General features: G+C 36.0%; 1 protein-coding gene across 1 annotated transcript in view; it reads right to left on the bottom strand.

Moving 5' to 3' along the window:
• clmpb (CXADR like membrane protein b) overlaps positions 1-5,875 on the bottom strand; it is a 118,322-nt gene extending 112,447 nt beyond the window's left edge. Inside the window, exon 1 of the mRNA XM_059330818.1 lies at positions 5,490-5,875. Coding sequence (XP_059186801.1) covers positions 5,490-5,583 — 94 coding nt within the window. The 5' untranslated portion in view covers positions 5,584-5,875. The remainder of the gene's footprint in view (positions 1-5,489) is intronic.
• Between the last annotated feature and the right edge of the window lie 10,256 nt (positions 5,876-16,131).

Genomic DNA, 16,131 nt, shown 5'->3' with positions numbered 1-16,131 from the left:
CCAAAAACAAGTGGATGAGATGGTTAAAACCAGGAGAAACTCAGAATAAAGCAGTTTCACCTTAAACTCAGACTCCGTTTGCACGAGGCAATGCGGGTAAAAATGACAAAATATTTTATCTGAAGTGAAAACTCTGCTCAGATCTGCTCACGTCACGTACACCTTTACCTCATCATTTGTTTCTTTTTTGTCATAATTTGTGTCTTTTGTCATAATTTTGTGCCCTTTTTGTCATAATTTGTGTCCTTTTTGTCATTTTGTCTTTTTTGTCATAATTTGTGTCTTTTGTCATAATTTTGTGTCTTTTTCATCACATCCATGCTCCAGTACAGGAAATAAAGAAACATGTGGATTATTACCATGGTGGGACCTTCAAGCTGCTCTGGCAGCTCTAATAAACTTACAGGAGTCTTTCCACCAAATGTACAGGATATGTACAGATAGTATTAGTGAACAGAGAAGGATCTGGAATTACCTCCATCACATTTTGGATGCACCAATTGGTGGGAGGAGCCAGACGGCTTTGGACGAGACCTGGGAGATCTAGTGATGGTGGAGAACTTTGTGGAAGGAGTAGCTGATGAAAACTTCCACATGCCCAAAGATGCTCTTATGGCTTTAAGTGATGCCGCCTGGCTGCATACCCAATCACATTCACACACTTTAGATCACCGTATGCAGCAGATTTCCTTCTGGAAACACTCGTCTAAAGGAGGAATAAAAAGTGAAGACGAGACGCCACTTTGTCATCATGGAAACGGAGCCTTAGCTCGTCACACCCTACTTCTCTGGCAACACTCACTTTGTTCAACTCAAGTCGCTTAAATCCATCCCTTCCTCTGTCACCTCAGGTGTGCCCCAGGGCTCTGTCCTGGGTTCCCTCCTCTTCATCATCTACCTCCTTCCCCTCAGCAAAATCTTCTGCAAATTTAACATTCACTTCCACCACTATGCTGATGACACCCAGCTCGACCTCACCACTAAACCCTCGCCCTCCCTCACCGATTGCATCTCTGAAATAAGAACCTGGTTCACATTAAACTTCCTTAAATTAAAGAGTAATAAAACAGAATTTCCTCCTGAAAACACTCGTCTAAACGCGGAATAAAAAGTGAAGACGAGACGTCACTTTAGTCTTCTGTTCAGACCTTCATCATGTAAACGGAGCCTGAATTACAGTTTTTGATGATATTTACATTTAAACTTACAGCAGAAAACCCACTCACTGTCATTTTTACGTTAAAGTGAACCCATATTTTACCGTAAATCAAACAGATTTCTTGTCACGTTGCAGGTTTAACACCAGGAGAAGGTGCTCAGGTTTGGATCTGACATAAAAGCTGCTCATTCTTTCCAATTACATTCTGTCAGGTGACTTACACTGTGTTATTACTGCTCGGACAGTCATTTTCACATTCCCTCATTGAGAATCATTTAATCGTGGCTCAGAGACAGAGAGCCGATCCATCAGCGTCTCCTTCACCCCCTTCCTCCGTCTGACCTTCTTCCTCTTCTTACTCCGAGTCACAGGAAGCCACCAAACTCTCTGTGGCAATTAATTGTGCTACTTATCTGTAATGTGAACAGTGGATATTACATCTGCAGCAGATATTAAATTAAGGATGTCTCAGGACTTGTGAGGCCACAGCCAAATAAAAAGGAGATGAGCCCCTATTAATGACTATTGATTCTTTTATAATAAAACAGCCACTTCCTCTTTACTTGGCCTCCGTGTTGATCTGGAATTAATACAGGCTATAACTTTAGGAACATGTCCTCCAGTGTGGCCAAGCAGAGCCTGAACAGGGAGAAATAAATGCTCTTTGGGCTGATGGAAGATATTTTGTTCTTGCACGAGAGACACATGAACCAGGATCCTCTACACTGTAAAAAGGTGTTTAAAAACCAGATGAAACAGTAAATCTGAGGGAAATGATCTTACTGCATGGACAGATAATTTAATTAACCTTATTAAATCTAGAAATAAGCATGTTGAACACTTAAAATAATAAATTAACTCTTAAAACAAGATAAATGATCTAACTTCTAAATCTAAAGGTTTTTTTTTTTTATCTTGGTAAGAACCAAATAATCATCAGGTCACTCTGCTCGGGCCAGTCCATCACTGCTGGCAGCTTTAATTTATCTGGTTTTAAGAGTTAATTTATTATTGTGCCTTTATACTTAATTTTTACATCTACTTTTGGTCATTTTGTGTCTTTTTTTGTCATTTTCACATCTACAGTCATGGAAACATTCTTGATAATAACCAAAATCATTCTCAATAAAACCATGTTAAATGTCTAGTTATTTTCTTATTTTAAGTTTTCAACATGCTTATTTCTAGATTTAATAATCTTAATTTAATAAATCTCGTCAAGGTAAATTATCTGTCCATGCAGCAAGATCATTTCCCTCAGATTTACTGTTTGATCTGGTTTTTAAACACCTTTTTACAGTGTGTATATAATGATTGTAGCTACAGATGTAGATGATCTGAACTGCAGCTCCGACTGAAGATGATAAAAACATAACTAATTCTTCGCTGGCAAACATTAAACCAGCCATTTATTCCCTAATGAAAATAATAATGGTGCACTTTTCTTAAAATAACCATCAGCCTGTGCCAAGAGTATTAAATGTCTTGTTGTTGCCATGGTGAGGCATTTCTCCTTCCTCTGTCATGTCACCAGATATGACTATATGAAACAATTTGTGCAGCTGAAAATGATATTGTCATGATGAAAGTCCAGAACAATACACTGTAAAAAAAACAGATAAAACAGTAAATCTGAGGGAAATGATCTTGCTGCATGGACAGATAATTTATATCCATATATATTTATATATTGACAATATTTTTTAAATTAAGATGATTAAATCTAGAAATAAGCATGTTGAACACTTAAAATAAGAAATTAACTCTTAAAACAAGGTTTCTTGTTCATTTTAATGTCATTTGTTTGGACAAATATAATGATAACAACAAAAATAGCTGATAAGAGTTTAATTTAAGAGCTGATATCTAGACTTTTAACATGGTTTTATTGATAATCATTTTTGGTTATTATCAAGAATGTTTCCATGACTATAGATATAAAAATGACTAAAAAAGACACAAATTGACCAAAAAAGACACATATCAAAAGTATATGTAAAAATGAACCACTATGAAGACACAATGATGAAATTAACTCTTAAAACAAGATCATCTTTTGTTTCTTTTTTGGTCATTTTACGTCTTTTTACATCTTCTTTTGGTCACAAAATGACCAAAAAAGACAAAAAATGTACAAAAGAGACACAAATTAAAGCTGCCAGCAGTGATGAACTGGCCCGAGTAGAGTGACCTGATGATTATTTGGTTCTTACCAAGACAAAAAAAAACACTTTAGATTTAGAAGTTTTAGATCATTTATCTGGTTTTAAGAGTTAATTTCTTATTTTAAGTGTTCAACATGCTTATTTCTAGATTCAATAATCTTAATTTAATAAATCTTGTCAAGGTAAATTATCTGATCAAAGATCATTTCCCTCAGATTTACTGTTTTATCTGGTTTTTAAACACCTTTTTTACAGTGTACCACCGCCAGCTGCTGAGTGAAACCAGTAAACGTGCTGGTTTGCTGCGTCCACTGCTGACTCAGCTCTTTAGATAAACCGTCACCACTAAACACTCCGTGGAGTCACTGGTGGAGCAGTGAGAGCCTCAACAACCAGCCTGTAATATCTTCTTTATCTCCTTCAGGGTCACAGGGGGACTGGAGCCTTTCCCAGAATGCCCTGGGCCAGGGCCAGGGAACTCTCTGCAATATGTTAACTAACTGAATAATAATAATAATAATAGTAATAATAATGGGAGATAACAAAATCTGCTCAGGCCTTCACAGTTTCTACAACAGCTCTGTTAAACAGAAACAGTTGACACACTTGTGTTGTTTTAACCACATCATTTAACATTCATGTACATTCATGTGTGACATGTGCAAAAGGCTTTATTTTTACTGTAGAACATGTGCAATAAGCTTTTTCTCTATTTTTCCTTTACAATGTGTCTGTTTACAGTCCCTTACTTCTGTGATTTGTGTGATGTCCTTTTTTTTTTTTTTTTTTTGTTTGATAGGTGCATGCCTTGGTTGGTTATTTATTTAATATTCATCCTTTTTTTTTTGACAGGAGAGCTGTGCCTCATTTTAGTTGTGCTAAGGTATTTTTTTATGCTATTGTGCAATGACAATAAAGACTCTCTTCTATCTGCAGGAACACATAAGACAGCAGCTGTAACAGCAAAAGTAAAATGCAAAAAGAGAAGTGATTGTTTGTGGTTTGCGTCCAGACTGCAACAACACGAGCAGCGAGCTCCTCCAGACTGGAGCACGACTTCTGGAAGAGAACCAGAGAAGAAGAGCTGCCAGCTCCCGCTGCATTATGACCACGTCCCAAAGCTCTCACTCCAACTCAGAACTTTCTCTAATTCATCTTCTCTACACACTGACAGCTCCCCTTCTGGAGGAACTGGTTTCCCCCCAGTTTACACCCAGCTGGGGGAGATTCCTGCAGGTGATGACACAGCTGTGAGACAGCAGTGTGAAACTCTTACTGGAAGTATTTTTTTATTTTTACACCCTGGATCTCAGTGCTACGCTAACTTCCAGTCAGTGGAATTAAACAACCGTCTGTTAGCTCTGATCCTCACAGACCCTCAGCTCATTACTGTAATATAGTAGTAATACTGTAGTATAGGAGTAATACTATAGTATAGGAGCAATACTGTAGTATAGTAGTAATACTGTAGTATAGTAGTAAAACCAGCTGTATTAGTGTTCAGATAACACAAAGGAAGCTTCACTTATGATCATAAAAAACATTTTCAATCAACGCTTTCAACATCTAAACATCTTTTCATACTCAAAAACACATTCCAGATATTTAAAATAGGGCCAAACAGAAACAAAGCAGCATATGGAAAATATCCACCCTTAGTGGCTTCTATATGTGCATTCAGAAATATAGATTTTGTGGAAAAAATGGTGCAAAAAATGCCTTTTATCCATGTGCAGAAGCCTTTTTATGAAGAATGGGAGCCAGCAGATGATCAGTAGATGTGGACGGAGGATTTAAAGGGAGGGGTCAGGTGAACTTTTATCCCCTTTCTTTTTTTTCCCTCTCCAAGTAGAGCAGCCAAAGGTTTTAGAAAACCGAGGTTGACTTTCCATTATTCTTCAAATGTGCGTAAATATGAATTTAAACATATGCGGATTGTAAAATAAAGAATAAATCCATTCTGACATCATTCCCAAACCGAGGCTGAGAGCATCGCTATGTGTCCAGGACGTGTTAAAGAATCAACATATATTTAATAAACCAGCATAAATATAATAAGCAGGACAGACGCAGAGCACGCAGCGTCACACAAACACGCTCCGCTGCTTTTTATCATTGGATATAAATGAATGAATGATGTTTCAAAGCAAAGCGAAGTGACTTACCCAGAAACAAAGAGCGGAATATTGCAGACATCACGGCTGGAAATCCCATAAAGCAAACGGAGCTGGAAACAATGCGCTCACAGTCCGTCACCATCAGACACACGGAGCAAATCAGAGAATAAATCTTCACGGAGCACAGAAGAGTCCAAGGACATCATATGGTGCACACGCCCGACATGTCTAAGCCTCCCTAGCAGGAGCAGGAGGAGCAGGAGGAGCAGCAGGAGCAGCGTGTTTCTCCGTCATGGTCTCCTCCGCGACACTTGGCGTCAAATCAAAGTTCCGCGGCTGTCTGCTGCTGTGGCGTGGGACGTGTTGTCTCAGGTCCCTCTGTCTCCTCCTCAACACTCTGCTCCTTCCCTCCTCCGCTGCACAAAATGCCAGAGAGGAGGAGGAGGAGGAGGAGGAGGAGGAGGGATGGTGAAGGATGGAGACCTCTAGAGTCTGAAGTTCTTTTACACAGCTGAACATCCTGAACATTTAGAGAGCAGGAAGTCCTGTTTGGTCCTCCTGCCACCTCATTTACTACATATTAATAGTAATTAATGTTGCCTTTAATAGAAATATTATTATGAGTCTCATGATATAGAACTACAGGGTTTATAGAGAGTCTTTGGGACTATTTTATCTTATATTTTACCATCATATTATTATATGGAGAGTTTTCGTTTGAGTCATGGAAAAAAAATATTAGACCACCTTGTTTCCTCCATTTTGGTTCATTAGTTTAGACAAATATAATGATAACAACAAAAATATCTGGTAAGAGTTTAATTTAAAATTACCCAATAAAAAGACACAAAATGAACAAAAAAGACATAAAATGACCAATAAAAAGACACAATTGATAATGATTTTGGTTATCATGAATAAAACCATGTTAAATGTTAAATTTAAGAGCTGATATCTAGACATTTAACATGGTTTTATTGATAATAACCAAAATCATTATGAATAAAACGATGTTAAATGTCTAGATATCAGCTCTTAAATTAAACTCTGAGCATCCTGAACATTTAGAGAGCAGGAAGTCCTCCTGTTTGGTCCTCCTGCCATCTCATTTATTTCATATTAATAGAAATGAATGTTGCCTTTAATAGAAATATTATTATGAGTCTCATAATATAGAACTACAGGGTTTATAGAGTGTCTTTGGGACCATTTTATCTTATATTTTACCATCATATTATTATATGGAGAGTGTTAGTTTGAAATCTAATATACAGTCATAGAAAAAAATATTAGACCACCTTGTTTCTTTCATTTTGGTTTATTAGTTTGGATAAATATAATGATAACAACAGAAATATCTGATAAGAGTTAAAATAAAATAAAAGTCAGAAGGCACTGAGTGTTAAAACTTATATTTTAGGATTCATTGGGGTAATCTTGTCACGAGATGTTTCCTAATAGCTAGTTAGCAACATTAGCATTAGCCACCTGTCTGTTTAGAGGTGTAATTAGGCTAACTGATTAGCAGGTGAGGGTCAAAGGTCATTCACTTCAAATCAAAGCTAACATACTGTAGCTGACTACAGCATGTTAACATTAGCCAGAGTAAGAATACAGTCATGGAAAATATTATTAGACTTCCTTGTTTTCTTCAGTTTATTATTCATTTTAATGTCTGGAACAACTAAAGGTTCATTTGTTTGGACAAATATAATGACAACAACAAAAATAGCTGAGTTTTTGTGTGTATAAATGATTAAAAAGAAAAAAAGAAAGGTGCATTTCCATAGAAACCTGTGTCTTTTGTTTGTATTTTGGGTTCCTGGCAGCTTTATACTTTGTTAATTAAAATAAAATGAAAAATATGACTGATAGCCAAGTTTGTGTGGAGAAAAAGGAGCCATGCATGTGATGTAAGGACAGACTGGAAGATGATTAACAGACAGAAATTAATGCAGAGGAAGTTGACTAATCTGAACCAAAACCTGCTGGACTTCAGAGGGTTAAGGTGTCGTAGACTTTGTAAGCTATGATGCAAATTTAAGTTGACCAAAAAGTTAAAAAATATATATGTTTTAATATAAGTGACACATTTTTACAATCGAAGAATGCAAATTGCTTTGGCTCTACACTAATGTTGCATGGAAAATAAATCATAAACAAACGGCTGTAATAGACCAAACAATGAATAGACTCAGAAAATAATCTGCAGATGAATCAATAATCAACATAACTGATATTTGCATAACATGCTGTGTTTTTGTATGAATTAATTACTAACCTGAAGATTACAGTCATATATTTATTTATTTGCTTGTTTACTTTAAAGGTTTTAATTGCCATGGTAACCTGGTTTATGATTTTACACCAAGAAACAGCATGTTTTTAAATTCCAAAGTATAATATCTGTTTATATTTTGCTCTCTGTGGTGACACATTCTTGTGATCAAAGGCACGTTAAACATCTGTTTATCAACCAGAAGGCATATTTTTGCTTGCTTACCATTTTAAAAAAATAAATAAATATATATATGTCCAGCAGCTTCTCAATCTCAGGATTATTCTATCAATCTTTTCTGCCACACAAGATTCATCCCACCACTGGCTTTGAGTCAAATATTTTACACACCAACTGACAAAAAACAAGAAATAAATAAATAACTAGAATTTAGCAAAAACATGCTGGAAACAAGTCAAATTATCTGCCAGTGCAGTAAGTAAATGTTTCTTTGTAAGAATTCTTTAAATCAGTAAAAATATCTAGAAACTGGAAAAACAATGATGTCGTAAAATAAATCAAAATATTCTTATTTTGAGCAATTATGGTAATTGTAGTAACATTAAAATAAGCCAGAAATACTTGAAACAAGCATGTTTTTTTCCCCCTCATTTCAGTATCTGTGGGTAGATACTGGTGGTAGAAAATGTTAAAATAACATTTAAACTACATGCAACTAAAACTCTCAACTGGAGCCAATATTTTAGGTAAAAACTCACCATATTCAACAGTTGAATAGATTGAAAAGCATGAAAAAGCTCACAATGTCAATCCTAAAAACAAGTCTTTACACGATAAGATAATTAAATAAGCACATAAAGCTATGGTCAGTATGAAAAATAAAAGGTATGTGTAAGTTAACAACAAGTTATGTATGTTAATAATGTTAATAATAAGTTTATACACTACATTGTGTTATACATACATATATATAAATATTATTGTTGTTATATAACTGAATATAGTAAATGAACAGGGAGAAGGGATTTAATAAGCTTTGACTCCTTTTGAACACAAATAAGAGTTGAGTCTTGTTGTTGTTTCTTTTTGTGTTGTTGTCTTGTATTTATTGTTGTTTTTAATTGTTCATCATTTATTTTGTGTTGAAATAAATTCTCAATCAAATTATACTCAAAACAAGATAATTAAGATACTATAGCTAGAAATAAGAATAAAATAGTTGTTCAGCTTGATGTTTTTTGCAGTGCATCGTGGTCTAAGTTAGGTAAACAAACAGCGGGGGGGGGGGGGGGGGGGGTCTGCTCTTAGACCTTGAGACAGATGAATGAACCCCCTCCTCTCCTCTCAACAATCTACAGGAATAACTAAAGGACCCTCTGGACCCTCAGCTCTCTCTCTCTGTTTCCCCTAGAGTAGCTTCTCTTCTCTCCTCCACCAGCCTTCCTCCTTTTCTTTCCGTTCCAATAACCAGATAGCTGGAAACAATGTCTCTCTCTCTCACACACACACACACACTCAGCCTCTCTTCTACAAATTGACCAAAAAAGAAACAAAATTACCAAAAAGGACATAAAATGACCAAAAGAGACACAAATTGGTAAAAATAAAAAGACACCAAACAACCAATAAAAAGACACAAAATGAACAAAAAAGACATAAAATGACACAAAACGAAAAAAAGACGTAAAATTACCAAAAAGACGTAAAATTAACAAAAAAAACACACATTGGTGAAAAAAAGACACCAAATGACCAATAAAAAGAGACAAAATGAACAAAAGAGACATAAAATGAACAAAAAAAGACACAAAATGAACAAAAAAAACCTAAATTGATCAAAAAAGATACAAAATCACCAAAACAGACGTATAATGGCCAATAAAAAGACACAATTGATAATGATTTTGTTTATTATCAATAAAACCGTGTTAAATGTCTAGATATCAGCTCTTCTTCACTGCAGACGACACAGAAACTCATGTGTGAGACACACAACATGGTTCCAGATGTTGCAGATCAGATCAGATCAGATCAGACGTCTTCACTTGTTCTGTCGGGTTTTTTTTCTTATAATAAAACTCGTCTGCATCTTTTTGTGGTTTGTTTACCTTTGTATTTCCAGCTGAATATAAAAGGTCACGGTCTCATTGCGACTCATCCTGCAGGAGTCAGTCTTCACAGAGAACAGATCAGTGTAGTATAAAGTGCAAAAGAAAAAAAATCTGCTGCTAAATCAGCTGTCAGCCTGATGGATGTCTGCTGGTTGGAGAGTCCTGCTCTAATCTGAGTTCAGATAAAAACACTTGATTGAAAACCTAACATATATTACATCTATGTTCCATTTCCTCTCCACAGAGCAGCTTCCTGCAGAAAGCAGAGCTGTGGAGTCAGCATGCAGCTGCTCCATGCATCACACAGGTCATCATGGTTCTCCTTTAAAACATCACCTCACTGATGAATAAAGGAATGAAAACTCACTACATAATCCACAGGGCAGATCTATTGTTGATAGTCCTGATTCTGAGATAGGTGGAGAGGAGAGTACACTGTAAAAAATGTCTGTAGCTTTTAGGGTGAAAAACTGTTAAACCATGACAGTAAAAGACATAAAATGATAAATGAGTTAATTCAGTTTCAGTAAAACACTGTAAATATATCAGTGAAAACTGTATTTTTTACATTTAAAAAAAAAATACTCCACTGTAAAATACTCTGGCACCGTGTTTGGAACAAAAGACACAAAATTACTGAAAAAGGATAGCCTGGGTATACCCAGACTGCCTTGCGCGCTCGAATTTGATTTCGAACCTCCAGGCAGTCTGGCAACTAGGCGATTTCGCTAGCCCTGTTTTAGGGATCCAATCACAGAGCGGGGAGGGACGGTGAGACGATGACGCGTACTACTCGGCACTTGGAAGCTTTCCGGATCCAACATGGCTGCTGCAGACGCGAAACTCTCTTTAGCTGTAAATGGTGTTTTAAATAGTTTAGAGTGAAAGTTGAAAGGCGAAAGGTCTCTCGGCAGCTCCGCTGTCCCCCGGCTCGGAGCCAGATCACCGGTAGTGGGGCTATTAGCGCCGCACGGGCGGTTTCTGCGGCTCATTGCGCCGAGCCGGTGAGACCGCCGGTCACCGCCGGTGATCTCGCTCCGAATCGGGGGACAGCGGAGCCCCCAGAGACCCGCAGCAGCTTGTTTGTTGCCCATAAAATCAGTGGATGTGTGTGGCTGAATGACATGAGGGGGAATAAAGCGTGAAAATAAATAATCTTGCAGAAAGCGAGAACTGGAGAAGCAAAGCAGCAGCAACACTCTCTCACAGACACACACACAACAAACATCCATCTCTGTTGCTCTACTACGTCATCTGGTATAACTGATCTGATTGGCTAAGAGCTACCTACAGACGCTTTGATAGACATTCTAAGTTCCCAATAAACGGCTCCGGAGGATCGTAAACCACACCTCCTCTACGGAGAAATGCATTGAAGGTGTCCAGACCTAATCTCCAATGAGATTTGGTCTGGTGTTAGCCAGGCTAGAAAAAGGATGTAAAATGAATAAAAAAGATAAAAAATTATAAAAAAAAGAATGTAAAATGTTTTTTAAAAAGACAAAATGTTACTTAAAAAGGTTGTAAAATTATTATTTTTAAAAAGACTCAAAATTACTGAAAAAGGATGTAAAATGAATTTTAAAAAAAATACAAAAAATTATTAAAAAAGGATATAAAATGATTTTTTTAAAAAGGACACAAAATTACAAAAAAAAAAAAAACAAGATAAATGATCTAACACTTCTAAATCTAAAGTTTTTTTTTTATCTTGGTAAGAAACAAATAATCATCAGGTCACTCTGCTCGGGCAGCTTTTATTTATCTGGTTTTAAGAGTTAATTTCTTATTTTAAGTGTTCAACATGCTTATTTTTAGATTTAATAATCTTAATTTAATAAATCTTGTCAAGGTGAATTGTCTGTCCATGCAGCAAGATCATTTCCCTCAGATTTACTGTTTTATCTGGTTTTAAACACCTTTTTTTTGCAGTGTGCCTTTATTTTAACCATAACAACAACCGTATTTTCTCTTTCTACAGTGTGTATATTGCCATGGGAGGAACCTGTCTGCGCTGGTGTCTCGGCCTTGCTGCGTGATGTAGCACCCCGATGCAGATGGCCTCACAGATGGTTGATATTTATACCACGGGGCCTTGAGAAGTCACTAGTGTGGAAACTGCTCTTTCTCCCTGATTAGTTTCACATCACCAACAATCCCCAAACACCCGTTTCTCTCAGCGCTGAAACATGTTGTGAAGTGTATTAGGAGACATTATAATAGCACCAAATTTATCATATATATATATCATATAAATATATCACTATAGGTTTAAATTTTTGATGAGAGCCACTTCATCAAGATTGTGGATCGGAGAGAGCAGCCATATAGAATCTATTAGAACGAATATATCTTCCAAACCACTCAGAAGGTCAATTTTAGTGTCAAAATATAATGTTTTTGGGTCAAGGAATCATTTAAAGCTATTGAGAATATCACCAGATGATTATTTGGTCAAATAGATATGATCATTTTAGCCATGTATTAACTTAATTTCGAACTCAGTTCCTAAGCACACATCAGAAAAAGAAAAGTTGGGTGAACTCAAAATTTCAAGGCAACAAACTTCGATAAAATTTTAAGTTGGACAATTACACAAAATATTTTAAGTTTTGTTTTTGAGTTTGCTCAACTCTGAATTCAGATTTTTGCCAACTCAACTGTAAGTTGTACTAACTTAATTTTACATTGTATTAACTTTTAATCCTTACTTCTGCTAACTTCTGCAATGTGCTGAATTGGCACGATTGTAATGTCAGCTAATGTTGCGACCACAATTTGGAGATAGCATTGATACGCAAATGGCTACTCTTGTAACTGTAACAAGCAGGGCTGCTAGCATCAGTTAGCTGCCAGCATCAGTTAGCCGCTAGCATCAGTTAGCCGTTAGCTTTCGCTAATGACCGAATTTCACCGCTTTCCCGCATTTCACAACAAAGAAATAAGAGTTAGCAGAACTATTGTCCCTTGTTGTGAACCCCAACTTAAAGATATAAGTAACAACAACTCACCAACTTGTTTTTGAGCAGACAACTGGCTTCCTTTGTTGTGCTAACTTACATTATTGCCCTAAATGTCAATAATTTATATTTCCAAGTTTTACCAACTTAAATCACTGTTTTAGGCCAAAAAATACAAGTTGGCGTTTTTGCAGTGCAGTTGGACATATATTGATATAGGTCATATACAGTACATGTATTTAAAAAAATAAATAACATGAATACATTTAATTGAACTTTATTAGCTTCACTTTTATCATTTATTACATTTACAACCACAACGATCTTTGCAATTCCAGTGTGCCTTCATGCATGAGCACCTTGCACCTTTATTGAATGTTATCAATTTTTCAGAATACATGCACTGTATATTACCTATTATAATAATCATCTAGTGATATTCTCAATAGCTTTAAATGATCCTTTGACCCAGAAAATGTAGATTGTGACACCAAGATTGACCTTCCAAGTGGCTTGGAAGATATATTGGTTCTCATAGACTTTATATGGGAGCCATCTCCGATCCACAATCTTGATGAAGTGGCTCCAACCAAAAATTGAAACCTATAGTGATAGAGAGCATGTGGAAAAATGTGGTGCTTTTGTCCGGCGTGTCCCCTTTATTTATCTGAGCCACCTGACTATTAGTAAAAACAAAGTTAGAGAAGAAGAAGTGTTGCATTGTGGGAGGATGGCCCCTGTTTGAGGTGACAGTGATGATGATGCTGGGACTCCCTCCTCCTCCTCCTCCTCCTCCTCCACCTCCTTTTTATTTTTTCTTCCTCCTCTTGAGCACATGAAAATATAATCCTCCTAAGTGCTAGCTCCATGATTTTTTAAAAATCTTCCGCCCCAACACGGCTTGCATTTTAGCTGGGAGCACTCCTGACTTATGTACTTTAAGTGGATTTGCAATTTAAATAGAAGCAACAAGACGCAGCTCGGACCTGCTGAGCGGCTCGCCGAGCGTGTTCCCGCCCGCCAGAACAGCTGTAACTTCCTCCTGGTGACATCACAGCGAGCTGCTCCTGTTCTGTTGACGCGTCCACCTCCTCCTCCTCCTCAGGGAGTAACAGGAGCGGAGACTTAAAAGGGTTCTTGAGTAACAATGTGGAAGAAAAAGCCCTTCTTTTGTTTGGTTCTCTCTCTATTTTTAGCCTCCAGTGTGATGCTTCTGCGTTAGTGTTTCACGGCTCGCAGCTTCTTTATAATTTAATGAGGGAGAGGGCGGCCTCCCAGATTTATGGAGAGCGTCTCAGGCGGCATCGGCCACTCGGGTTATTGATCCAGATCTGAGTTTGTTTATGGGTCACTACAGCTCTCTGCTGCTGCAGCAGGCTGCACCCTGCTGCTGCTGCTACACAATAAAATACAATCAAATACAATAAAATACAGCCACTTCAGTTCAACGTTCATTATTTTAGTCTCTCCTCAAACATGCACACGTAAGTGTGGCCAATTGTGGCCCTTGTGACGATATTTTGTGGCCCCCACCTTGATATGAAAGTTTAATGTGAGTTTTATATGAATGGCACTTTACCGTGTTGTGTGTGGAAGGTCCCTTTAATTAGTTTTTGGGTAATTTTGTGTCTTTTTTGGTAATTTTGTGTCTTTTTTTTGGTAATTTTGTGTTTTTTTTAATAATTTTGTGTCTTTTTTAAATAATTTTGCATCGTTTTTGGTAATTTTGTGTCTTTTTTTGTAATTTTGTGTCTTTTTTAATAATTTTGTGTCTTTTTAAAATAATTTTGTGTCTTTTTTGGTAATTCTGTGTCTTTTTTGGTAATTTTGTGTCTTTTTTAGTAATTTTGTGTATTTTTTTGTCATTTTGTGTCTTTTTAAAATAATTTTGTGTCATTTTTGGTAATTCTGTGTCTTTTTTTGGTAATTTTGTGTCTTTTTTAAAGTAATTTAGTGTTTTTTCCGTCATTTTGTGTCTTTTTTTTTAGTAATTTTGTGTCTTTTTTTGGTCATTTTGTGTATTTTTTAAGTAATTTAGTTTTTCAAAAACGCTGTCACCGTCTAAATGAAAGGCACTTCCCATAAAATATTTTGTGGTTTTTACCGTCCTCCTGTAAACGGCCATAAAGAGACGAGTGAGGCTGCTGCTAACTGTTTCTTTGTCTCTCGTCATTTTGCACATTTACCGTTCAGACAGGCAGGTTATTGATCTACAGGATCAATTTGCCAATGTGTTGTTTTATTGGTTAATTTTGAGATTCTGGGCTATTTTTACAAACAACATTTTATTACAAAGAAACTCATTCTACATAAAAAAATACTTGTTTTTAAAATTTTACAAAACATCTTTAAAGGCCATTTTCTCTAACTGAGACAGAAATATTAGACTCTTGTTTTCTTCATTTTCGTGTTCATTTTAATGTCTGGTTAAACAAAAGGTTCATTTTTTTGGACGAATATAATGATAACAACAAAAATATCTGATAAGAGTTTAATATAAGAGCTGATATCTAGACATTTAACATGGTTTTATTCATAATAACCGGAATCGTTTATCGTTTATAATCGAAAACCATGTTAAATGTCTAGATATTTTTGTCGTAGGCATTAAAATGAACAAGGATTTGGAGAAAAACAAGGTCGTCTAATAATTTTTTCCATGACTGTATATTCTAAAGGTTCACCAGAGGGACATAGTTTTGGTCATATTTCATTCATTGTCTGATTTATGTGTCATTTTAATTTCTAAAAACATGTTGAAAATAGATTTTTATGACTGTTGACAGTATTTTCTGATTTATGGAGATGATAAAAAGAGATATCGAAACCAGGTCATAAATCCCTCTATTTTATTGGCTGGGACATGGAACAAACTCAAAACGTTAAATGACAAAAACATTTATTTTCAAAGATGGCTTCTCTTATTTTAGCAGTTCAACTAAAGGTTCATTTGTTTGGACAAATATAATGATAACAACAAAAATATCTGATAAGAGTTTAATTTAAGAGCTGATATTTAGACATTTAACATGGTTTTAATCATAATAACAAAAATCATTATGAATAAAACCATGTTAAATGTCTAGATATCAGCTCTTAAATTAAACTCTTAGGATCTATTTTTGTTGTTGTTATTATATTTATCCAAACAAATGAACCTTTAGTTGAACCAGACATTAAAATGAACAAGAGAATGAATAAAACAAGGTGATCTATTAATTATTTCCTTGACTGTATAAATGTCTTGTTCAGCGTCTGGTTGGACTAACAGACATTCCATGGAGTCGCTGTTCATTTTTTCAGGTCAGTAATGTACATTTTTGCTTTACGTCCATTATTCATATCCAGTCTGTGGTCTCTCCTCAGGTTTACTTCATTAT

The sequence above is a fragment of the Centropristis striata genome, chromosome 4 (genome assembly GCF_030273125.1).
Source record: "Centropristis striata isolate RG_2023a ecotype Rhode Island chromosome 4, C.striata_1.0, whole genome shotgun sequence".
Classification (NCBI taxonomy): Eukaryota; Metazoa; Chordata; class Actinopteri; order Perciformes; family Serranidae; genus Centropristis; species Centropristis striata.
Note: the sequence above shows the minus strand (reverse complement) of the source record. Positions and strands in the feature narration are given on the sequence as shown.